The sequence below is a fragment of the Cervus elaphus genome, chromosome 24, assembly GCF_910594005.1.
Source record: "Cervus elaphus chromosome 24, mCerEla1.1, whole genome shotgun sequence".
NCBI lineage: Eukaryota > Metazoa > Chordata > Mammalia > Artiodactyla > Cervidae > Cervus > Cervus elaphus.
Window position 1 is genome coordinate 57,187,211 of NC_057838.1, and position 26,883 is coordinate 57,214,093.

General features: G+C 45.7%; 1 protein-coding gene across 4 annotated transcripts in view; it reads right to left on the reverse strand.

The window, feature by feature from the left end:
- CACNA2D3 (calcium voltage-gated channel auxiliary subunit alpha2delta 3) overlaps positions 1-26,883 on the reverse strand; it is an 846,876-nt gene that overhangs the window by 165,682 nt on the left and 654,311 nt on the right. For all 4 annotated transcript variants that reach the window (XR_006337469.1, XM_043885641.1, XM_043885642.1 and 1 more), the window contains 3 exons: positions 5,762-5,845; positions 782-853; positions 458-519 (listed from right to left, as the gene is read on the reverse strand). Coding sequence is in view for 3 of the 4 variants with exons in the window: in XM_043885641.1 (XP_043741576.1) it covers positions 458-519; positions 782-853; positions 5,762-5,845 (218 nt within the window). In the remaining variant the exon portion in view is untranslated. The remainder of the gene's footprint in view (positions 1-457; positions 520-781; positions 854-5,761; positions 5,846-26,883) is intronic.

Genomic DNA, 26,883 nt, shown 5'->3' on the forward strand with positions numbered 1-26,883 from the left:
ATAACAGGATTGAAAGGCAGACAAGCACAGAGGAACAGTACGGAGAAATTAAAACCGAAGCGCAACACGTAGGGATGAATATGCTGCCTCGAAGTGTGAAGGATCTCTTTTTGATCATGGAAATAAAGGGCAGCAAGTTAGATGGTTAAGGACCCTGGTAACCCGCTGAATTTATCTCTCCACCCTTAGTTGGAACCCCCAAAGCTTATCTGCTTGATAATGAGATGCAAAGCCATGGCAAATTGAATGAGTTCTCCTAGGTGAGCCTGAACCATTTTTCCCCTTATGGAAAACAAAAACAAAAGCAGCCTGGGAAAAGCCCCTTCCTCACTCTTTCCAGCCTTTAGGCAGGATGTTTGGTTATCTTCAGATGATGAGCTCTGAGAGTGTCAGCAGGTTTTGTACAAACACAACTGATGGGTCTGATGGAATGTCCATGTATTATGGTCAGCTCTACCTGAAAGGAGTACCCTTGATGTCTGTATAATAGTAGTCATTTGTCATCACCAAAACCCGTTTCTAGATTGAAAAAAAAAAAAAAAAGTCGTAGAGAAAAGAAAACATGGTTAGTCTGCTAGGTGAAGTTTTCAGAAATAAATAAAAATAAATGGACACACTATGATCAGGTTAACAGTACTACATGAATCTTGTTTGAGATAAGTAAAGACAAGAGAAAAATGAGCTCAGTGAATGATATTTACTCCAGATAGAGCTTTCAAAGCTAATTTTTCACAGTGGTTTGTTTTAAATTAAGCGGCAAGAATGTTTGAGAAAAATGTACCCCTTTGTCCACTGTCTTCTTCACCTCCATGGAAAACTTCCCGGTCTTTCTATTCACCATGGCATTTCTTAACTAAAATGATAAAAGAAAATCGGGGTTAGTTCTTCCCAGGGTTACCATACTGTCTTGGACACCTTTCACCATCTAGCTTGAATGCATATTTGGTGGCTTGTGTATGCAGGGCTGGGCCATTTCCCCATCCACTCTTCGTGTACTTGTGCAGTAAGTCTAAATTCTATTCTCAGATCTCTGAAATGCGACTCTGGAAGAATAAACAGCCAACTGCTCTTGTCTAGGGGGAGAGAGGCTAATAAAAATAAATAAAGGACCATCAACCTCAATTTGGGGTGCTCATGTAAACCTCAGGGCAACAGTGACCAAAAAAACCTGTACAATGTTAAATCCTGAGAGTCAAGGAACGAACCCCCAGCAAATGCTAAAATACTCAAGAAACAAGGAATCTCAGGGCACAAGTTACATTTTCACAAAAGGTATTGGTTTGTTATGGAGAAAATAATTTTTCAAAACACAATCAAGTTAAAGATATTTTCCTATATAGTAATTTTTTTGTTTGGTTGGTTGTTTTCAAAAGCCAACCATCTGGAAGACAGGGATTAGCTTTTCACAGCATGAACCATCTTCAAATACTCTCTGAGAAATCTGGGCCACTGAAAAGCCTGACTGAGGCTGATGGGCAGTGAACGGGGCAACCCTGCATCTGATTTTTGAAGGTCTCATCTGGGAACCGTGAGCCTTCGTCCCTTCCCCCACCCCTGGCTGATCTCTGCTAATTACTTGTGGCCCTTCTGTGAGTTCAGAGAAGGACAGCAGACACAGTGATGAAAGATGTGCCATCATGGGCACCAATAGGAGACGACTGGAAGGCCATTTAATGAAATAGGAGCAAATGCTGACATGCCACAGCCTGTCAGGAAAGGCTTTTTCCCAGCCCCATGCTTGTTTTTTTCTTTTAATTCTTTCCCCTCTTTTCTCCTTTGAGGAGCTTGAATAAGATCTGGCCGATAGAGAACTGCAGTGCTTGCAAGCAACCTAAATTTGATGCGGGGCCTGTCTAGATTTGGGTTCACATTCCCATCTTCTGTGCAAGAGAGTAAAAGCATAATTTTTAGCTGGAGGCATGTATAAAATAAAACATATATTTTACTCTAGATATTTTTTAACAACACATAATGGGCATTTCTGGAAATATTTTCCCATTTTAACTTTTGTGGTTTTGGATGGGGAGAGCTGGTCCTAATTAAGTCTACTTTCTAACTCTTAAGAACAGCTCGATTTATCTTCGACATGGTTTTCATTTTTCCTCTTTCTGGTGCCTGCCTAAAGCCATTTGGGACCTGCCCCTCTCACATTCCCCAGGCGAGTCAGAGATTAGGTAAGCTTCTCCATGCCTCAGCACCACCCCACCCCCAACTCCCAGTAGCAGAGGATGATTCGCGCCAGGACCTGGGAGGGTCCAAGGCCAGGGTCACTAATACTTTCTGGAGGCAGAAGCTTAGATGATTAGTGTAGTCTTTCCCTGCCTGCAGTGCAGGAGACCAGGGTTCGAACCCTGGGTAGGGAAGATCCCCTGGAGAAGGAAATGGCAACCCACTTCAGTATCCCTTGCCTGGAAAATTCCAAGGATGAGGAGTCTGGTGGGCTATCCTCCATGGAGTCACAAAGAGTCAGACACTGAGCGGCTTCACTTTCTCTCTTTCCCTTTCCTTCAGTTATAATGGAAATAGATTACACGTATTGAACACTGAGGCAGGACAGCACGTAATTCAGAAATGGACTCTGGAGCCAGAAGTTTGAACGGATCACTGACCCCCACTGTGCCTCAGTTTCTCTTTCTGTGAAATGGAACTAATGATAGCACGTCTCATAAAGTTGCAGTGAGAATCTGATGAGCTACTATGTAGAAGAGTGCCTTGTACACCCTAAGCATTCATAGGTGTGAGCTGTCCTCCATGGTCATCCTCACCAGCCAGCAGCATCTTCATTATTATCCGCCTCACTTTTCTTTCATGTCAGACTCCTTTCAATAGCTTAAAATATTAGGATTCAAACTCCAGTCTGCTTGACACAGATATGACCTCACATCATTTTTGGAAGTACATAGGGTCTATGTTATAAATGTGGTCATGAAATTCAACACAAGCTTAGCTGCCAAGAGAAGTAGGATGCTCCTTCCAAGAATTTCTCCACAGCTGGGCAGACACATGCTGCTTCTTCCTTGACTCTGCCTGTCTGGCGTTTTCGAGATCTTGACTTAAACTGCCCTCTGCTACCTTTATGCAAACCCCACTGGCAGACACATGGGCACGGGGGCACTTGTGTAGCCTTCACAAAGATGCTTTACATAGATTCCAGAATTCTCTAATCAGATGTGCAAATCCCTAGGAGAGAAATGGTGACTAGGGTTTTCACAATCAAGCACATTGATAGTGAAGGAATTCATGTCTCAACTGCACCTTCTGTTCAAGGAGACAAGAGACCCAAATTAAATACGCAAAACCAGAGACCTACTGGTGAAGAATAAGAGCACTGACTTGCTAGAGGTGTGGGAACTCTGAAGGCAGACACAGAATCCAGTCCTGGCAATCATGTCAAGGTGAGGGACACAGCTGGGAATCCGATGACAAAGGAAGAAAAGGGCAAGGAAACAGAAAGCATCTGTCAAATCATCATTAGTTAAAGGTGGTATCAGCTCACGGAAAATCAACCTGGGGACAGGTGATGATGACTGACAACTGGGGTATAGATGAGCCAAGTAATAGATCTCTTCAGGAAACCTAAAAAGGATAAGTGCAGGTGTCTGCCTAGTGTTTAACAAGCAGAAGGCCAGCTTCCTGGATGTGGGGACTCCCAAGTAAGAATGAGCATCAAGTTTGCCTCCCATGTCAATTAAAATGTAAAAAAATGAAGAAAGGGATGGAGAAGCATGATGATGACAGGGTTCAAAACTTCTTGGAAAGAAAACAAAAAGATTCAGTGAAGTCAAAATAAAGCAACTGATAGAGAGGGAAGAGAAAGCAAAATAATGGAATGCACCCTTTAAAATTACATGATATAGTTTAGCAACAGACATACATTAATAAGAAGGTTATTTGAGGGTTGATAATACTGAGAATAATACTAATAACAGCTACCACTCAGAATGCTCACCATGTTCAAGCAACAATGTTGGCACTTTTGTATCTTTCAATACAGTAACACACTGCTGCTGCTGCTGCTAAGTCTCTTCAGTCGTGTCCAACTCTGTGTGACCCCATAGACGGCAGCCCACCAGGCTCCTCTGTCCCTGGGATTCTCCAGGCAAGAATACTGGAGTGAGTTGCCATTTCCTTCTCCAATGCATGAAAGTGAAAAGTGACAGTGAAGTCGCTCAATCATGTCTGACTCCTAGCGACCCCATGGACTGCAGTCTACCAGGCTCCTCCATCCATGGGATTTTCAGGCAAGAGCACTGGAGTGGGGTGCCATTGCCCTCTCTGAGTAACACACTAGCATTCACAATAGTTCTGTGAGGTACTACTGCCATCATACTCATTTGACTGAGAAAAAAGAACCTATACCAAAATTGAGATGTAGAGAAGATAACGGCTTGCCTGAGACCAACAGCCAGCAAATAGGAGACGTGGGGCTTGAAACCAGGCAGGCAAATGCCTGAACTGCATTCCTCAGGACTGTGCTAGCCTGCTTCTTGGTTAGGAGCAGGTTGAAAAGGTAGGATATGTACATCAGGTGCGGTACAATCAAAAGCCCAGACATGAATCCTGATGATGATGTTTAAAGAACAAGAAGATACAAAACTATACCAGGTCACTGAGCTGACATGACGTCAGGTCACCAGCACTTGGGAAAAGAGAATGGATGAGGAAATAGACTTTTTTTTTTTTAAATCAAACAGCAAAGATTTTGTCTGAATTGGGGCTTAAAAGAGACAGCCCAGATGAAGAAGGAAATAGGTTAAATGTCTAAAACAGATATGATTCTTGCATTTTACAAGCAAGGAAATATCTCAGAGATTTATGCTAGCTAAGTAATGTCCAGGTTGCAGAGGATGTGAAGAGAGGAAAAGCAAGCAGCAAGAGGACCATGATGCTGGCTGTATTTCTGAAAGCACAGGAACCCAGCCTGTGCATTTCAAATGGCTCCCCTCAACATCCCTTTGGAAAGCAAGACAGAGGGAGGGGTAGAAACAATGCTGATGCAATGATGAAGCTCAGGAAAGGCCCTCAGACAAATCAGGGAGGTACAGGTAGAGAAACACTGCCTGGGCATGAAGGCTCCATATGGAAAGGGAAGAGCAAGGGTCCAGATCCAGACACCCTGGGAAGTTAGGATTCAATTAAGGACAGTCTGCCTGGATTCACAAAAGATGGCGTGTCTAACAAATCTGATTTACTGAGGAAGGAACAAGAAGACTGCTGAGGCTAAATCGTAGGCATGAGGAAAACTTTTGATACAGTCCTGAAGGCTGAAGCTGTCTGGGAAACAAGCATGTGTTACTAAAGTGTGGCGTGGAAAGGGGAAAGGCGGGGATGGCCCCGGAAACAGGGCAGTCAACCAAAGAGGAGGAAAGTGGGTCTGCCAAGCCCTGGCTGGCATCCTGACAGGTAAACTCTGGCCCTGGCTGTGCAGCTGCCCCGCGAGGCTCTGGCCAGGCTCCCCCGAGGGTCGCAGGTCCCATCAATGGCACTCAGAAAGAGTCCAGATTGATCGGCTGCAGAAGGAACCAGAGCCCAAATGCGGATGGTTTTAGACTACACAAAGCAGGCAGGGTGGCTGGAAACACATTTGCACGTGGACCTACCGGCAGGAGAGTTATAAAACCCCAAATGCATACAAGGGCCCATGGTCTCTGCATCCCTCTGATGGCCAGGTGTTCCCCTGGTGGGCCTCTTTGACTGGCTCCAGGCAGAGGAGGGTAAAACGCAGCGTTCTTCTCACCAGGCTTGAAATCAAATTGCTTACCACATCATCGCGGTCCTCCCACTCCACCTCAGACAGGTCAACACTACTGTAGTTGGGTTTCCTCCGCTTTTTTCCTTCTTCGTACTGGCGGAAGAGGAAGAGAGAGAAAGCATATGACAAACGAAGAAAATATTTCTGTGAGACCACCGGCCAGGGCAACCTTCATCTGAATTCCTGGTTCATGCCTGAGGACTGTGAGTGGAGGGTACCAGGGAGAAGCAGAGGGGCACTCCTGAGTTTTCAAGATCAGGAAAGCTGAACTGAGTCACTAGCAAACATGTGAGCTTCCCAGGTGGCGCAGTGGTAAAGAATCTGCCTGCCAATGCAGGAGACGCAAGAGATGAGGGTTCAATCCCTGAGTCAGGAATATCCCCGGAGAAGAAAATGCCAACCCACTCCAGTATTCTTGCCTGGAAAATGCCATGGACAGAGAAGCCTGGCAGGCTACAGTCCATGGGCTTGCAGAGTTGGACACCGCTGAGCAGATAGAGGGGGAGTAAGTATACAAGCCAATTCTTTGTTTCATATGAATTTACCTGGTAGACTCCTTACCTCTAAACATGCCAGGTGTGAAGCAAAGTTTCCCCCATCCTTGGACATTCTGTGTGTGGAATGGAGCCTTTCTCATCTAATCTAAAGCTTTTATAGCACACAACTTCATGATACAGGATAGGGAATCTTACATAGTCTGTATTCTGATCTCCATATTTGGCCTTAGCATCCTGGTAACATTTCTCAAACACATGGAACCTTCCACTTGCTATTACACTGGCCACAGCAGTGCTGAGATAAGCAGGGCTACTTAACCCAAAGAGCATGGAGACTGGGAATCACTGCCAGATTTAATGGCCATTAGCACATCTCCCTGGAAAAGCTGATGAGTGCATTAATATCACAGGAAGTTTTTTGAGTTTTTTTTCTCCCTAAAGCACTGATGTTACAGTCACCTGGCAAGCCCACTCTTTTATCAGACAGTCCTGGGTCTGGCTGTTCCTGTGTCTCGGGACCTTAATGCTGTATTTATAATGTAGGAAAGTCTGCCCTCTGCTGCAGGCTCAGGATAAGCAACCCCTGTGCCAGTTCAAAAGATATGGCTGATGGCATATTGGAAAAAATACCTATGTATGTATAGCTTTTATTTTTCTTTTTTCCTTTTGTTTCTAAATTAGTCAGCTTTGGCTTTAATGGGCAGGATGCTAACTCAGCACCACTCTAGGTGTTTTAAGACCCCCAGACCACAGGTTACCATTTTGGACACTGCTCAGTTACTACGGAGGCAGGTGCTGAAGCGCTCGGTGTGGAGGAGAAAACCACCGCTGGTGCATGGGGCCAAAGAGGTCCACGCTGGCCCCGCAGTGGGATCTAGGAGACAGAGGCCAGGCAGGGCAGGTCTCCCATCACTGTGGGGCCAGATGGGACTCAGCAGTTTTCCTGCTAAGTTGTTTTCCCTCTGGGCTGCATTTCAGGAACGCTGGGGTGTCCTTGAAGAGTACCCGCCCTTACCACCCAGGAAGGCTGCCTCAGCTCTAAGGGGGAGTGGGCTCTGACCATATTGGTCTACCGCCCTTCTACTCCCTTCTCTCAGGTTTTCAATTAACAGACAGTCACGGTCAGTTTTATGACATCAGATCCACTCCAGATGAAGAGGAAGGGAAGTGGTTCCCTCAGAAGCGGCTGTAAACGATAGCAGATTCACAGTTGGATCCTGTTATGGAAAGTTCACTATGTTTGGCCCTTGAGAGAGCCAGGCTGGGGCTGAGCGGGTGGAACAGGAAGGAGGGCAGTAGGGTGCTCACCTCTTCTCAGGGTGAGGAGGTGGGATGGGGGAGGGGCACACGATGCTAAGAAGCCCTAGAGTCAGACATTCTCGGACCTCTGTTACCTGTACTGATGGTCCTCAGGTTCCATGTTGGTAAGAATAATTCCTGGGAGCCACTAGGCAGCCCAGAAGTTTCTGCAGCTCAGCTTCTGACCAACAAAGGTAAAACTTTCATGGTTTCTTGGGTAGTCTAATGCTAGGTATATGCTGTCTTTTGGAGGAAGTTCTCCCATTGGTCACTTCAAAATCCTCTTTTAATCACTTTGTCAACATGCATTTATTGGACACCTAGCAAGCACAAGGTCCTAAGAATATAAGTAAAGTCAATTAAATGGTGCTTCATTCTTTCCCAAGGACTTGTTTGTGATTTATCACTCTTAATTCTGTCTGCCTATAGTCAATTTACTCTCCATGGTGCCTACAGCAAGTTAAATAAGATCACATAGCCAGTATATCACATACCCCCAAGCCCTTGACCAAATTTTCACGGCTAGTGAAGTGAAGTGAAGTGAAGTCGCTCGGTCGTGTCCAGCGTTTTGCGACCCCATGGACTGTAGCCTACCAGGCTCCTCCATCCATGGGATTTTCCAGGCAAGAGTACTAGAGTGGGTCACCATTTCCTTCTCCAGAGGATCTTTCCAACCCAGGGATTGAACCCAGGTCTCCTGCATTGTAAGCAGACGTTTTACCGTCTGAGCCACCATTATTTCAACTGCCACTAAAATTTTAGAAAGTGAAAGTCCCTCAGTCATGTCTGACTCTTTGCAACCTCATGGACTATACATGTCCATGTATACAGTCCATGGAATTCTCCAGGCCAGAATACTGGAGTGGGTAGCCTTTCCCTTCTCCAGTGGATCTTCCCAATCCAGGGATCAAACCCAGGTCTCCTGCATTGCAGGTGGATTCTTTACCAGCTGAGCCATGAGGGAAGGAATTTTAAAAGACCCCCAAAGTCCTTCATCCTTAGAGAAAGTGTGTCCCTGTCTTTGTTAGAACAGGTGAGCACAGTGGTTCTGCCGCTCACTGGGCATGTGACATGAAGTAAGGCACTCAGCTGCTCCAAGCTTCCTTCCTTCCTGGCTCAACTGCAAAATTGTGAAAAACAGTAATACCTCTGCAGCCAAGGTAGGCTGAGACAATTAACTAGGTACTGTATGTAAGATGGTAAGCACACTCCAAGTTCAGTATGGAACAAACCTTTAATATGCATGTGGCTAGTGTAAGTCCTGAAAAAGTAATAACCTTGGTGAAGACACTAGCTCACGGCATACAAACGTCTAATATGTCATTTCCTTGACATGAAGGAGACCCACTGAATAATTTGTTGGGTCACTGTTGTGCAGACATTAGGCAGGAAGAAGATGTTTGTTGAAGATGATGGTGTCAGATAGTCACACTCATATGCCTCCTCTTCATGTGTAAGATTCTTACATACTAAACACCAGGTTGGGACTTGAGACTCTCCTGGCAGAAAACTTCACACCTGTGCTACAGAACCCAAGTCCTTTTAGATGATACCTGGCAAAAGTGGAATCCACAGAGATGGATCCCATGACTTTTGACCATTCCTAGATATCTTCTTTCATTGTTTTAATAAAACCACTCAAGAAATTCAGTACACTGCACTATTAGTATTCAAGAAACTAGCAGAGACTAGAGAGTAAGGGGAGGAAAGGTTTCCCAGCATGCTGGCCTGAAAGTCATCATATTCCAGCAAGTCTCTAATTTAACTGCACTGAAAGAAACAGACGGGACCAGGGATACACCCTTTGGAATGCCCCTCTACAATATCTGCTAAACCAGTGAAGTAGGTATGAAACAGTCAATACTTTCTGTTTGAGTCTTTATTAATGGGTGAGGCTCTTAAAATACAAACAGAAATCCATACAGTAGTGTAGCAGAGTGACTACTTTGAGTAACAAAAGAAAAAGTCAATGGGCATAGATAGAACTGGTCAAGGACAATGAATAAACTCAGAATGATGATCCTAAATCCACTTTATCTTTTTCTCTTGGTAAAAGAACGCTGGCTCCCCTGGTGGTCCAGTGGTTAAGAATCCACCTTGCAATGCTGGAAACACCAGTTCGATCCCTGGTCCAGGAAGATCCCATACGCTGTGAGGCAACCGGGCCTGTGCACCCCAACTACTGAGCTCACGCTCTAGAGCCCAAGAGTCACAACTGCTGAAGCCCATGCACCTGGAGCTCACGCTCAGCATCAAGAGAAGCCACCACCACGAGAAGCCCATGCACTGCAACTAGAGAACAGCCCCTACCTGCCACAACTAGAGAAAGTCCACACAACAACAAAGGCCCAGTGTAGCCAAAAACACAAATGCTTTTAAAAGTTAAAAAAAAAAAAAAAAGAAAAAAACTTATTGCTCAGCTAGAGAATAGATCTCCATTAGGAAGATACCTGGGCTATGGACCACCACCACTCATCCCCCACATATTTCAGGGAAATCTCTTTGGTTTTCCTACAGGGAATCCCCATGGACCTCACACTCAGTAAATGCAGTTCTAGGGATGGCAAGACCATCCTGGTTCGGAGGGAAGCCAATGAATGACCTGAGTATGTGAAGGAGACCCACAACTCTCCAGGATGTGGTGAGTAGTAGCTCAGGACTGGGGACTTAACTCATACCAACCCAAATGAGACTCAATCTGGGATGCTTTCTTGGATTTATCTGGAAAAAGTAGCTCTCTGTCTACTAGCATCACTAAGGCAGAAGGGGAACTTGAGTTCCTTGTAGCCAGCTCTGCCACTGCTTGGAGATAGCCTTCCTGAGAATGAAGCCAGTGCAGAGAAGGCAGAGAAAAGACATGAACAGAGTCCTGAAAGCACGGTGTACGTGCCTGGATCAAGCTTCGCCTGCAATCTTTATACTCTTGGGTGTTTCATGTACCAACACATTCTCTCCACATTACCCTCCTTCTCTTTTTAAAGATGCTTTTTTTAAAAAGCTGTCTTAGGTTTCAAGCATAAGTAGTCATCAGTTCCAACCTGTATATATTAAGTGTCTTTAGTTTTGTGGTTTTTTTTTTTTCTTTTTAAATGAACCATTTTTTAAAAGTACATTTTAAGTGAAGTGTTCACAAACTTTACTTTAATGACTCTTTAGAAACTTGTGATTTGTAAAACACCTCACTGCTAATCAAGACAGTCCACTGTGTTTGGGCATTGCTGACCCTCTATACCTGCTTTTCCCGAGAGGACATACGCATGGCTATGGAGTCTGAGGGCGACAGAGAAAGCATTAAACCCTCGAACCTCTGACTCCCAGGTCCGATCTCCCCTCTCCCATGGGATCTGGCCTGGGATGGATCCCGGGTCCCCGCCGCACTCCTTCTTCCCCTCCGTGAGGATCTCGTTACTGGGGCTGAGGCATCGGATATGGCATTTGTTAGTGTATCTATAAACTGTAACTTCCTTTGAAAATGTGATTAACGAATTGCAAACGGTTTCCAAAGGTTTATAAACAGATACTTTGAGAGCCACGGGTAGGTTTGTAGTTTTTGGTGCCTGTTTTATGAAAAAAATATGTGGGGGAGAATTTAATAAGGAAAGATATTCTGTGCTATGAAATACTTTGAGGTGGAGTTTCAAATAAAGGCCAGATGTGGTGAACACACCAAACCAGCCTGTGGCCTAAAAGGACGGGGCAAGAAGGGCACCCATCTGAGGAGCCAGCCGGAACCATCAGGGGTCTGCCGTAAGTGCCAGAACCTCCCTGGCAGTGTTGAACCGTCTGAATGTGACTGCCCCTTTGGGTTACCTGCAGATAGATTGTGGAAGCAGAAAGGGATAGGCTAAGGTGATGGCCATGTTCATGTGGGTTTGAACGAAACAAGAATGCCTTTGCTTTTCTGTGTTCTTTTGGGAAAGACTAAAGGAAGTCAGTTATACACATCCATGCAGCCTCTGTGAAACAAATATTATGTGTGCTAATAATTGATAAACAGTTTGTGCTGCTCCACGCTGCCAACAGGAAGGAAGGAGATGGGGGTGAGGGGCCCATAACTGGAGAGGAAGAGGCCTTGCCCAAAACCAGTGCCATCTGGAGAAGGGGCATGGCCAGGGCCTGGGAACCAGCCTTGTCTGGGAAAACGTTTCTCTCTGGAGCAGTCACGTCCTCAGCTGGTGGCTACCTTCACCGCCTCCTCTGAGGTCCTGGGTTTCCTCCTGTCTTAGAGGCTAAGTGGCCATTTGAGAAGGAAAAGTTACACGTCTTTCTCTCCTCCACGCACAAGAAAGGATGACCTAGTGGCCACTGGGCACTTCATTCCTTCACTCCTTCATTCATTCATTCATCTGTCCATTCACATATCCAAAAATACTGTTCAGTTCCATTCAGCTCAGTTGCTCAGTTGTGTTCAACTCTTTGCGATCCCATGAACTGCAGCACGCCAGGCCTCCCTGTCCATCATCAACTGCCGGAGTCCACCCAAACCCATGTCCATTGAGTTGGCAATGCCATCCAACCATCTCATCCTCTGTCGTCCCTTTCTCCTCCTGCCCTCAATCTTTCCCAGCATCAGGGTCTTTTCAAAGTACTGTTGGACACTGATTGTTCATCAGGCCTCAAGCCAGGCCCAGGTGAGCCTTAAGCAAGCACTCAGTCAGAAGCTGACTGTGACGGATCACCTTCTGCCCTCCAACTGCAGGTCACGATTCACAAGGCCAGTTAGGAGAACAGGGAAAAGTCAGGGCCCCAGAGGGAGACTGTGGTTTGAACCAGGTTTGCACCTACAGGCTGTGTGCCCAGGGCTGGGCTGCATTTCTCCCAGGGCACCGTGCTCTTCTGCAGGATGGAGGTAAGATCATTCGGCACACGGGGCTGCCGTGAGGAGCAAATGGGCATAGACGCGGTTGGGCATGGCAAGCATCCTGACAAGCAGCGCTGGGGCAATGCGCCGCTGGGTCAGCACTGGGAGCTGCTCATGAGACAGGGCAGCCCACCGCATCATGCCCGTCCCTAGAGACGACCTTCACGGGGTAAAACGGTTCTTCACAGTATAGTGAAAGTCGCTCAGTTGTGTCCCACTCTTTGCAACCCATGGACTGTATAGTCCATAGAATTCACCAGGCCAGAATACTGGAGTGGGGAACCTTTCCCTTCTCCAGGGGATCTTCCCAACCCAGGGATCGAACCCAGGTCTCTCGCATTGCAGGTGGATTCTTTACCATCTGAGCCACAGGGACGCCTCTTCACAGTATGGCTATTCACAAATTTTTCTAGTCGTTTAAAGAGGCAGTTCAACCTGGCTTGGGGGCCTATTCTTTTTAAGGTCAAAAGGAAGGGTCTCAAACAAGGGCATGGTTCCAAGGGCAGGTGGCCAGGGGGGCCTCTGACAGAGTAATGGTCTCTTTCCCCTAGAATTTGCAAATCAAGGTCTCTTACTGTTATAGCATGTCCTGCCCCAGAGGAGGTGCCCCTAGGGAAGGGAATCACAGGGGTCTGTATCAGTCCCTGCTCTATTGCTACAGTCTAAATGGAACATTTTTTTAATCCGCTCCCCCCCTCCCCCCCCCCCCCCCCCCCCCCGCCGCCCGCCACTGACTCGTCCTGGTTATACATTAACAACTGTTCATTGTAGAAATTTGAAAATAATGAAAAGTGTAAGAAATGAAAAAAGACTGTCCTCACTATCACAACCCAGGGATCACCAGGGGACACTCTATTATCTTTCCCAAAGGACAAGTATTTTGAAGCGGTTACTGTTTTCAGTTTTCTAAGTTAATTGTTTCTCTGACAAGAATTTATAAAATGTAGCAACCAATCTGTTCTGCTTTCCAAGTGACTGCTTTCAGGGAAAACAAAAACAAAAACAAGTTTGTTTCTTTTCTGCTGGCTAGCTTCCCCTCAGCTCCCTATCATTCTTCCTGAAAAGGGTATGTTTCCTGTGCCAGGTATGGTGCTGAGTACTGCACCCATCTCCTGCTAATTCTCACAACTCCACGAGGGGAGTAACACAGAGACGAGGGATGCTGGTAGCACAGTGGCATGGCTAACAGGCAGGGAAACGGGGATTCCTCCCCAACCCTGCCTGGTTTCCCAGTCTTTGCCACCCTCTGCACTGCCTTCCTTACCTGGCCCCTTCTCACCAACTCAGGGCAAGCACTGATAGGACTTCATGTAGCCAGCGCGTGAATGGTTGCAGAACCGCCTCGGGAGTCCAAGCCCACGGGCCATTTGTGCCTCTGTTAACAGCCAACTCACAGGGGCTGCCTTGAAACTAACGTTGATGGCCAGGGGTGCGAGAATCAGTTTTAGGTTAAGAACAAGTACAACATCATGCCACATGTCCAATGTATGATATCATATTCACATGATGCCTAACAACCAATATCCAACTCAAGGCCTCAGAGAAGCCTGGTAGTACCTGATGGTATTGATAAAGGATTTCCACCAGAAGTGTGACCCTTTGGTTGTGCAATCACACAACAGCTCAGAGAAGACACATGGTTGGGTGTCATAGGCCCTATGGCAGAAGAGAAATTCCAATGAGTCTGTATTCAGAGCTGAATTCCTTCATGTTCCTGGGAAGATGAGACAACCAGATATACCGAGGGAAACAGGGCCACGGGGGTGTGTAAAGGCAGTCGGAAAGTGGGAGAGAGGCAACCAGGGCATGTCGAGACAACAAGCTTTTCCCTTTTCCTAAAAGGTACCCTGCTCTTATTAATTAATGTTTTTAAGTGTCTCAAAGATGAAAAGTTCTATGTGCTCTTCTAGTGTGATTACAAAATCCTTTTGATCACTCTAAAACTGTAATAGCACTGGTATTTAAAAAAAAAAAAACAACAACAATTAGCCGACAGCTTTGAAAACCGAAATGACCTTTATCTTTAGTGTCCTCTGAATCACTGGGAATGAGTCACACGCTGTGTGTGGGGAGGAGGTAGCCAGCCCCACCATCATCGCTTCTGCAGGTCAAATGTGGCTTACTACCTGGTGGTTGGATTTAAATTCTCCTTCTCAAAAAGCCAGTCTGTCTTGTAATAGTAAGTTAGTCATAAAAATGAACATCATGCTGACTGGCTGGAGTGGGAAGAACATTTGTGCCAGCAAAGGAACAGGGACTAGGGGACTCTGATGAAGAACAGAGAAGTATCTTCGGGTCCACTGACTCGGGTGAAAGGGTGATGCTGAGGAAAGACCACCTCTCCACAGAGAAGAAAGAAGGGAGTACATGAAGGCTACATACAAAATAAAGATGCATGTGGGTACCTAGGAGATGGCTGCTCTGATAGGTTAGAACATTTTTGAGACAGAATGCTCTCTAAAGCTTCCTGGGCAAAGGTTAGAGGCAAGACAGGCTTAACAATGAATTTCAAAGCTTCAAAAAGACTTGCATTGAATTCTTGAGCATGGAAATGTGCCATATCCCAAACTTGATTTTATATAAAGACCACTGAGTAATTAGGAGATAATATCTAGGGTAAAAGGAGGACCTCTATAATTTGAGAATATGTCTGTGGCTTTTGACAAGCAACTTTTTTTTTTTTTTTGTATTTACAGAACTTTATTTGGCATTATTCCTTTGAGAAGTTAATTATATATCAAAAGACTCTTGGGTATGTGGAACCTGTCAGACCATTTTGAACATGGGGTACAATTAGGCACCGCAAATTGATTCCAGTTTCAAAACAGCAAAGACAATGAATTTCCTTATTCACTCAAGTAATATCACAAACTAGTATCAAGCAGCACTGCAATGCAGTAATGTGTCAGTCTTCAAATGATGCTACAGCTAACTATTCACTGTGGGGTGAGTTCTCCGTGGTACTGGCTTTTCTGCTGTCCTCTGTAACATTCCCAGTGCCTGTAACCAGCTCAGTCACTGTGAAAAAAACCCTAGTCTTAACCCTTGTTGGAGGGATGTATTCAGAACAGAGATCTCTCATTTTCAAGGTCTTTGTGTTTATTGACATGAAGAAAAATATTTTGCAAGCAAAGAAAAAAGAAGGAGGCACGAAAGAGGGAAAGGAAAGTTCCTTCCAAGCCAGCTGCCATTCCTCTTGCCTCGGGTATATGCCTTATGCAAGTAATGGTATCACCCTACGTCATACTGCTGAGCCTACATCGTATGTGCATGTGTGAATGTTTGCATGTAATTTGGGAACCCTGCTTGGCAGGGTAGCTTTATTTTGTTTTTACTTTTTTTCTGCTAAAGAATTTTAAGGATACTTGTGAAGAAGGAAAAGACATGTAGAAATCCATTTTTGTGGCCACATCTTCCATGGAAGTTTCTCTGACCTTTCCTGCTAGAGTCTCTCCCCCTTCTCACTCAGGAGGGCTCCTGTTCTGCACCTCCCTGAGGACACAGGGCTTTGCAGCATTAAATGCATGTGACCATCTTTTCCACTCACCTCCTGTCCTGACACCAAATTCAATAGTCTCATCCACCACTGGTCTACCCAGCCCACTGGACTGGTGACTGAGAAAAATGTTTAGTTTTAATTTTTTTGTATGTGATTCTCAATTATACTAACATATATTTTTAAAAGTGTTTCTGGATGTATGCTGGTCTGAGTAAGCCCAACAGACCTGTAATGTTGTTCATAACTTATAGGAAAACCAAAGGTCCCCCACAAGGCTGACTGAATCCTCTAATATTTGCCTGGGATCATGAAGACATGGGTGAAGGTTGGAATAGACAATTATAATAGAGGAAGAGGCCAGTGGGCCAGGCAAAGTAGCCAGGTTCATCAAACTACTGCATCCATTGCTTTTACCAAGTGTCTGCTAGAACTGATGGCATCTTTCTATCCCTCTTGTGTTCAGCGTGGTGTTGGTCTCCATAATACCTCTCCCTTAATGATGGTGCATGTCTCCTAAGCACCCCTGCCTGAATGGACTCCGTTGTTCCATACATTTTCCCAAGTCCAGCCATGGAAGTTCATCTGTAACCCTACATATTACCATTCGTCCTTCAATCCTTGTTATGCCTCATGCCCTGCAGGATGATGCCCAACATTCCAGAATGCCATACGTCCCCATCACACCACCTTTGCTTGCTCCTCTGGCCTCTCACTCCATACTCTCCAGCTAGACTGTGCTGACTCCTAAAAGTGTCATTATCATTCCTGCCATCAGGCCTCTGCACATGCCACTCCACCTGCTCCCAGTACACTCCAACCCAACTCAGAGTCAAGTGGCCATTCAGCACCCAGCCAAGACGTCAGCTCCTCTGGAAGTCCACACTGCCCTGTCCCCAGTCAGCTCAGCTCCTTCCTGCATCCTCTTCAGTATCCCGTGGGATCTCTATCTCTGTGACGAACACACTGTACTGCTACAGTGCAAAGTTGTTCTTCCTTCCTGGCCTATCTCCTCCCCTTTGTCCCACGCATCTTTGGGAAGAAAGGTATTTCTTATTCAGCTAGCAAAGTAAAGCTCACGATTCTCCAAGCCAGACTTCAGCAATACATGAACCGAGAACTTTCAGATGTTCAAGCTGGATTTAGAAAAGGCAGAGGAACTAGAGATCAAATTGCCAACATCCACTGGATCACAGAAAAAGCAAGAGAGTTCCAGAAAAACATCTACTTCTGCTTCATTGACTACGCCAAAGCCTTTGACTGTGTGGATCACAACAAACTGAAAAATTCTTAAAGAGACGGGAATACCAGACCACCTTACCTGCCTCCTGAGAGACCTGTAGGAAGGTCAAGAAGCAACCATAAGAACCAGACATGGAATAACAGATTGGTTCCAATTTGGGAAAGGAGAATGTCAAAGTTGTATATTGTCACCCTGCTTATTTAACTTATATACAGAGTACATCACGTGAAATGCTGGGCTGGATGAAGCGCAAGCTGGACTCAAGATTGTTGGGAGAAATATCAATAATCTCAGATATGCAGATGACACCACCCTTATGGCAGAAAGGGAAGAAGAACTAAAAAGTCTCTTGATGAAGGTGAAAGAGGAGAGTGAAAAAGCTGACTTAAAATTCAGCATTCAAAAAAGGAAGATCATGGCATCTGGTCCCATCCCTTCATGGAAAATAGACAGGGAAACAATGGAAATAGTGTCACTGCAGACGGTGACTGCAGCAAAAAAATTAAAGGATGCTTGCTCCTTGGAAGAAAAACTATGACAAACCTAGACAGCATATTAAAAAGCAGAGACATTACTTTGCCAACAAAGGTCCATCTAGTCAAAGCTATCATCTTTCCAGTAGTCATGTATGGATGTGAGAGTTGGACCATAAAGAAAGCTGAGTGCCGCAGAATTGATGCTTTTGAACTGTGGTGTTGGAGAAGACTCTTGAGGGTCCCCTGGACTGCAAAGAGATCAAACCAGTCCATTAAAGGGAATCAGTCCTGAATATTCACTGGAAGGACTGATGTTGAAGCTGAAGCCCCAATGCTTTGGCCACCTGTTGTGAAGAGTTGAATCAATAGAAAAGATCCTGATGCTGGGAAAGACTGGAGGCAGGAAGAGAAGGGGATGACAGAGGATGAGATGGTTGGATGGCTCACTGACTCAATGGACATCAATTTGAGCAAGCTCTGGGAGATGGTGAAGGACAGGGGAGCCTGTCATGCTACAGTCCATGGGGTTGCAAAGAGTCAGACATGACTGAGCAACTGGACAACTTATTTAGCATCAAACTTGTAGTGCCTAAGAGAGTATTCGTCAAAGAGTAAATTCTTCATGAATATTTGAGGAATGAGTAAACAAAGTGAATGAACAAATTATAATGGGTCTTTACTTAATAAGCATGTACAACACCTACCATATGTCTGGCCTATTCTAGGTATTTTGTGAACATGAACTCAGTTAATCCTCATAGTAATTCCATGCAGTAGGCACTATTTTTGTCCTCATTTTTCAGTGGAGGAAATTGAATGGAAGGAGGTTAAATAACTTGTCCATGGTCACACGGCTGATGGCAGCAGAGCTGAAGCTGACCCTAGACACAAAGCCTCAGGCACTATTCTGCTCCATGGAGACGTGTGTACCGGTGAACCTCCCATATATAAACCTGAGGTTGCTGCTGGGTGCCTGCCTGAGATGTGTCCTTCAAGGGCATAGCAAGTTGATGATGGCAAAGTGACCTGTGGCTGTCCTCAACCAGCTCCTTGGAACTCCGCCTTGAGGACAGCTGAGTTTCAAATTATTAACTCTCAAAGGAATCGTTCCATGAAATACATATGAAAGTACTATTTATACTTGTATTTGAACCTGGATGAAATAGGCATTAGTTAAAGGCATCCAAGCCATAGTATTCTCAAACTTGCTGCAGTACTGGGAGTCAGATAAACACCTTTACCTGACCCAGTCACACATAGACTCTCTTCCTGAAGTGTAGCAAGAAACTTAGAAACCCCAGAGGAGGCTTTTTTGGGGCAAGGAGCAGGCATCTGAGAGAAACAGAACATTTCAACTGATTCTAATACCCAGGATATACTGCTGGGATCTCTATGGTTCTGTGTTGGGGAGAGGGGACAGTACTCCATGTGTGATGCCTGTCAGCTTCTGAACATCCCAGATAAAGGATTTTTCTCCTCTTTCCTCTATTTATCCTTCCCAATCCCAGGAAATTAAGTTTATCTCACTAGGCATTTCTTTCTTTGGGGGCACATTTCTGCCAAGTGCGGTCCTTGTTTATTTAAATCTGCCTTGAGCATTCCTAGCAGAGGGTTCTTTGGGCTTTCGATTTAATTTGGAGTGTGTAAGTGTGTGTGTGTGTTCCTTTCAGATGTGTTCTAAATTTGTCTCCTGCAGAGTCTGGCCTCCACTGTGCCTGTGGTAAGTTGTGTGCCTCTATCTGTGGGATGTTGGTTTTGTAGTCATTGGGTCCAAAAAGAAGTCATTGTGACAATGATGAATGTCCCCTGACTTGCTCCTCAGGTGGTCTCTGTCCTTCCAGGGACAGACACAAAGCATCAAATTTCAGACTTGAACCCAGAGCTCCCTGGGGTGTGGCTGGCAGGCCAGCCTGTCATTTGGGATTTCTGGCCCTGGCCAGCTAAGGCACAAAAGCACTTGATCTTATGAAATCCCCAGCCACAAGCCAAAGAAATGCCAGCTATTGGTACGTTTGTGGGAGTGGGGGTGGAGTCACCCGGGTCCTGTCCCAAAGAGAAAGGGGTACGTGAGAATAACAATCAGCAAAAGCCCTGACTGGCTTAGCCAAACTGAGTATCTCAAATGCATTCGTGTTTCCCTTTGCCCTGAAAACATCCACAGAGTATGTGGAAATGGCAGGTGGGAGGTGTTCAGAAACACACATGGCCTGTCACATGATTATAAAAGTTGAGTAAAGTGCATAATGGTCTGGGCACCTCCTCAAAGAAGGGCAATGGTCAGTTCAGGGGTGTGGTGGGGAGTAAATGATTGTGCCCCAAAGCCCATGCTCTCAACCTTTTTATTTGCATTCTTTGCGTCTTATCATTTAGGATTATGTAAAAATGACAGCTGCTTATAATTATTTGGAGGTTTGAGTTGCAATAATTAAAAACATCTGCCTTTATCTTACCGCTACCAGACTTAACCCCTCAAGGTTGGGTCTATTGAACTTCAAAGAGGGAAGCAAAAAATAAAAGAAAACTCCACACATTACTAACAAATTTCTAGTGATTCATTTAAATGTATAACCAGCTATTCCAACAGCCTTCAAACCTTTAATTATCTTTTAAATATATATAATTTGGGACTGCTAATTAGATAGCAATTTAATGCTCTCATGGGGATTCAGATGCACTGTCTTTCTAAAATGTAAACTCGCAGAGGCATCATCATTGGCATTCAAATGACTGAATTCTTCAGTTATTCAAATGAGTGTGGGCACCTACACTGTTGAATCATTTGAATATTCTGCTGTCAGCTCAAGCTGCAGGTTTTACAGGGCTCCTCAGTACATTGAGGGGAAGGCTAGGTTTCTCCCAGTCCAACTCTCTGAAGAGAAACCAGCCTGACTCCTCCCCGGGAAAGCCTAACCTCACTCACCAGCCCAGTCTGGCCTTCTCTTGGATGCAGATGGCTCTGTTTGCCTGTTTTAAGGAGGAACAAACTTTCCTGGAATTTACAGTTATGAAAGCTTTAATGCTCACTTCCCAGCATTCTTCATGCTGCTCTGCCTGCTATTGTCTGGACAGTTAACATTTTAATTAATAACTCTCTCCGCACAACAGGCTGCTGCAGATGGAGGAGGTGAGGGTTTCACTCTGCCTTGAGCTTCCACTTTCTGTGTATTCCTACCCCCGTGGAGATGGTCCTTTAAATTATATAAAGATGTGCATCACATGGAGAGAAGCAATTGATCAATTAGATGACACTGGACAATGATGGAAGCCAGCTCTCCCATCTCAGCTTCACGATGTGGCTAGGCTTTGCATTCCTGAGTCCAGGCTAGTAGCTAGCAGCTGACGCTCATTTCCCCCATGAGGGGAAGTAGGTGCAGACAAATCTATAGGAATTTTTAAGAGATCATTATTCAACACATTGCCTGTAATTACATTTTGATGAGCCTTTTATTGCTAATTCATCATCCAAGATGGGGCACTCTAGATATGAAATTAATCTAGTAAAACAAAGGTCAGAGTGCGTCCAGTGTAAAGAAAAGCTCTGTCCTCATCAAATCCTTTTGCCAAACAATAAAGCAGCAAAGAATCCTATCTCTAAACCCAATTCCCTTAAAGTGCCTTCTCCATTATTAACAGCATAAAGCTAACACTCCCTGGTGCTTCTCAGCGCAAGCAGGCTGATGTGAGGTGAATACACGCGTAGCCCCCTGAAACAGAATGGGAAATGTGCCTGATCCCAACACTTGAAAGCAATGGTCTGTATGCACACAAGACTGTATCTGAAGCAAATCAATTTTTGCAGAGATGTATCAGTCCACTGGGATCATGGTGCGACTCTCCTCTGAAGCAGATCCTAAAGCCAGGATTTAAGGGCAAAGTTTTTACTTTGCCAGGAAATGCCTGTAGGGACATGGCAAAGTGACTCAGAGACAGACACAAGTTGCATCATTGAGCATGTGGGCACCTCAAGCTGAATCCCACTGCAGGGGTCCAGGAGCCAGTGTGCAGCAGGTGCCTCTAGGGGGCCCGCCGGGAGGAGGGAGTGCTCATCAGTTTTTGGTGGATGGATGCTAACTCCCCGGCACTCCTTGCCTGCTGTGTGCTTGAAAGGAGTGAACTCCAGAGGTCACAGAAAGTCTTCACTAGGGTTTTGGCAACTGCAAGCCAGGCTGGAACCCACGGAGGTGAGGGCTGAGGGGGCCTGGGTGGGCCATCCACAGAACTACTTCACTAAGCATGTTTCCAAGTAGGAATTTACCAACAAAACCTCCAGGCGCTTTCCTTTGGTCTTTGGAATTCTGCTCTGAATCTACTCACAGATTCCAGACACAGCTTAGGTCTCTCTGTGCCTCAGGGTCTTTGCATACATGGTTCCCTCAGCCGAAACTAGTCTCCATTATCTTGGCACAGCAAGTTCTTTTCCCCCTCAGGGCTATAGGGTTCAGCTTAAAATGTCATCCCCAAGAAGGGTTCCCCTCGACCATTCAACTAAAAGTAGGGCATGTCCCTAGTCTATTGTTGTCTCAGATCCTTCCTTCCTTTGGAGAGATTATCCAGAATGGGGTAACACTTTTTATTTGCTTACTTATGAGCCTGCAAACAACCTATCTTATCCACGACCACATGAAGGGGGAGTTGTGTCAGTCTTGCTTTTATCCCTTGATCTCCAGCATATAAAAGAGTGCCTGGCCCAGAAGAGGTGTTCGATAATACATGCCAGATGAGGGAAGGAAAGGTGAGAGGGAAGGTGGGCTCCAGCAATGCAAGAAGGAGCAAGTTGCACATCTAGTGTCTGAAGGGCCTTTTGTTGTTTCCAAATGTGCTGGATTGGATCACAACCTGCGAACTGAAGCTTACAGGCTGCAAACTAGCTCCCTGCAGAGTTCTTGGCCCACCCCTGTCACAGCTAGACACCACGTCCTTTTATAAATTCTTTCTTGCCAGTATTCCCACTCTGGTGCTTAATAATATACTGTGTCATTGTGTAATCAATTACCTATATATGGGTCTTCTCTCCTGTATGTTATTACACTTCCTCTTCTAGGTATTTTACCAGGCCCTGGATATGCAAGGGTGAACAAAACACTGATTAGTGTATTCAGGCTGCTGGCAGTGCAGTGAAGGGACAGATGTGTCGAGGGATTTCTGTAATGCAGTATGGAGCCCAAACTCAAAGACCTGTGCAAGAAGTCTGGTGGGATGAGGGCATAGGGTGGTGTGGAGAGGAAGGTTTTGGGGGTGGGCGTGGGAGAGAGGGAGGGATGATAGACTGTGTGCTCCCTGAGAGCAGGGGTCCGAGCCACACCCAGCAATGGTTCCCAGACCTGGGGATTCCACAACTGCATCAGCCAGGCTGCTCTGGTTGTAAGCAACAGATACCAATTCTTAATCACTTGAGCAAAAAAGGAATTTAATAAAAGTGTATATTGGAAGCTCTCTGTTCCCACTACAATGTGAGATTAATGAATATGAGTGAATAAATAAATAAAGGACAGGATGGAGGGCCTTTTCCTCTTGCCTTTTCTTGTTCTTCCTTCCTTCCTCCCTCTCTCTTTTTCCTCTTCTTTTAATTCTTCCTCTTTCCTTCCATTCTTCCTTCTTACTTTTCTTCTTTTTCCTTTATTTATCCCCCCCTCTTTTTTTTTTAGTAAGCACTTAAGAGAAACAAACCTTCCATCTACTCCTACCTTTGTATCAGTCAGGACCCCAGCAGGAAGCATATGGCATCGTCAAGCTGGCTAATTAAGGAAGTTTTAATAAAGAGGCTATTGTAACAGTGGGGCAGGTGTAGGAAACTATAAGAAATGGTGTAGTACCCTGAAGTCACAAGCAGTGGGGCCCTTCTTTCCCACTCTGCATGAAGGGACAGAGGAAGGAACAATCGCGGAGCCCACAGAAAACAAAAGGCTAATGTGGCTTTAGATCGGGTGCTGCCAGCGCCAGGGGACACAGGGCTGAATACACAGCCCACTGCACTCTCCTCTCCTTTCTTCTGGGTGTGAGTCCCCCACCAGCTAAACTCCATCCAAGGCCAAGATCAAAGACGCCACCCTGCGTGCCATGCAGGTGGTGTGCAGGAGCAGACGGCAGAAGCAAAGAAGAAAACTGTCTGCAGAAGCCAAGAGAGGCCCACCAGCCCAGCTCTCATTTTATAAAAGAACCTTATAACACTGCTTCGGAATTAAGGAAGTCTGTGCAACTGAATAGGTTTAACTTGATGAAAAACGACACTGTTCATAATTGTCTTTTTTTTTTTTCTTTCCTCTGAAGACTGAGTCAAATTTGCTTTTTGACTGACACAGTCCTGGGCCTAGGCATCAGTTAATCTCTCTAAAACAAGCACTAACACACAGGATGATACAAAGACGTAATGAGGCAAAACACACAGAGATGATAAGCACACAGCATGGATCTTAAAACTCTAAGGAACAGCTGCACCGTCACTGCTAACCCACTCTCTGCTAAAGCCCATCTATGCCCTAGGTGTCCCTGTAGACACCCAGCCACAGAACTTGGGGACCAAGTGGCTATAGAGTTCTTGAGGTTTGCAGGGCAGAGAGGCAGGCACCCCTCTAACTTGCTTCATCCTGAAGCTTACAAGGTGTAAGCATTCCCTGCTCAGGGCTGCCACGCTTCCACTCAAGTGTCCAGACCGGGGCGGCTCAGACAGTTGCCCTCAACATTTCATCAAGAGGAAAAAGCATCCAAGGTTCTGTTTTCTCTTTCACCAAACGATGTATTTCAAAAATACCAGGCTTGCTCCACGGGGGTCATACAGTTTTGTTTATTTTTTCTCCAAGAACACACTCCTCTGAGCAGATACATTTACTAAGCAGCCGATGATTCTTTCTTTTAAAATAAAACGGGATGGATTCAGACCCGACATAAAAGGATTGTGTTTTGCGAATGCACTCAGGGAGCGGGCACATGGCGGTGCCCGTGCGCCACCTACTGGCCAATCTCGTTCAGTTCCCAGCAGTCTGAGCAGAGAGCAGAGCTGGAGACTGAGATGAGATTCCAGACTTTAAAAGCCACAGAGTTACATAAACGATGACAGGTTCCCACCCGCTACACCCCAGCATGGCTGGGGCCAGCAGAATGCATGGTTCTGAGACCACAGACAGAAGTCAAAAGTAGTACTTGGTCCAGCATGAGGACAGAGATCTCAGGAAGTGTGTGGGACCCCTGCTGAGTCTGGAAAGAAATGTCCCTCACAGTGGGCTGTGGATGAAGTTGGTGTGCCTGCCACCTCCTCTGGGAAGCCCTCCAGCATCTCAGGGTCCCCTTCCTCAAGAAAAGCAGATGCCTCCCCTGCAAGCACATAACTCTTCTTGGCTTCTAGCAACGAGCTCCTTATGGACAGAGATGCTGTTCTACCTGCTTCTCTGTCTCCGTCAGCTAGCACAGTGCCTGACTTGAGGAACATCTCATGAATGTTTGCAGTCCAGCAGAGGCAGGGGCGGAAAGAAAGGAGGACTTGGCCAATTACGTGAGATTCAAAGTTTGCATGTGATGAAGCAAAGACTCAGTAAGTGTTTGATGGGTAATGTGGCATCTGTACTTCTCATTTATTGTAGAAAATTGGTACCCAGATAGTTAGTCATCAGCATCCTTCAAACGCCATCAAAATCTACCAAGAAATATCTATCAACCACTGCCTTGGTGCAGCAGCAAAGTCACAAGAATTCACAAGGGATGGTGCAGGAGAGGCTGAACACACAGACCTTTCCCAAGAGTGATAAGTGATCGGAGGAAACTAAAATACAGGGTGTGATGGGGAGTGAGGCAGGAGGCATGTGGCTCCTTTGGTCAGAGAGCAGGGAAGCTTCTCTGTGGAGGTGACATTGAGATGAGACACGGAAGGTGAGACAAAAGCAGTCATGGTGTATCGGGAACAAGATTACAGGCAGAGGGAAGAGTAGGCACAAGAATTTGGACCAGAGAGGACCTGGGGGCTTCTGAGGGATGGACAAAAGGGCTGGAGTAGACTGAAGCAGAGGTGAGCACAGCGGGCAGCCACACCACTCTGGCTGGCCAGAGACGTCAAGTCAGATATGGTAGGGAGCTGGGGCCATGGCCCGGAGTTTGGGTTTTACTCTAGATGCCAAGACAAGCCAGATCAACTGAGTGATGCCTGTGAAAGCCCACATTGACTGCTGAGTGAATAATGCTGGGGCGAAGGGGGCACAAAGACAGGTGCCCAGAGCAGGGCGGAAAGGGAACAGAAGTTACCCAGGAGAGCCAAGACAGAGGGCCTGTCAAGAGTGACAGCGAGAGGGGAGTAGACTTAGGGTGCATTTTGGAACCAATAGGAAATGACGGTGGATGGTGTGGCGAATGGGGCAGAAAAAGACAGTGGTGAAGGCCATATCCACACTTGTTGAATTCAAAAGAACCCTTAGCATTTGCATTGAGTGGGAAGGAGAAATGCAGGAAGACTGAGGCATTCCTCAGTCTGCTTAGCATTTAGTATATTTACCTAAGTCCATAGGATGTCCATTTCATTCCATATGAGAGGACAATGGTGTAAGAATATTTAATTTGTCAGAATGTCCTTGTGTCAATCTGTGTTTTCAATGACCTTCTACCAGAGCTGATCTATAACCCATGTTCAATAGCAAAAAGGCATGGAAAAATGAAGTGGCTGGGCATCTGTAAGAACAAAGAAATGGAATCAACATTTGGAGTGGAATGGGAACAGTCAAGGAGTCCATAGGGACTGACTGGTGACATCAGGCAGAACTCAGGCTGTGGGAACAGCAAGAACACTGACTTCCAGAGGGAGTGGAGAGATTCTGTAACAGGAAGATGACACTGTTATCTGCAGAATCTGGATTCGTTAGAGAGTTCAGCTGAGTTTGACAGAACAACAGAAACGGCTTGGGGTCTGATATAGATAACCCGACAGCTCCGGCTTCCCACCCCCTCGCCTGGGCTGCACAGTTTGGTCACCTATTTCCTTTTTAGATGTAGCTTCTAGAAAATGTTAACTTACACGGGCACCTCATGACTGTGGCTCACATTACATTCTTCCTGGACACTACTAGTCTAGGCAGAATCTCACTGTAATTGCCTGGTGATGACCCTGTTATTCATCCACATGGCTGCAAAGATCAGGTTCCCACTCTGCTTCCCATTTCCTGAAGAATCAACCAATATAGAAGAGTGAATTTAGTGCATCTAAACTGATCTGGGGGCTCCTGGTTCTGACTCTTTCTAGTCATTTAACTACTTGATCGCTTGGTGCCTCAGACTCCTGTAC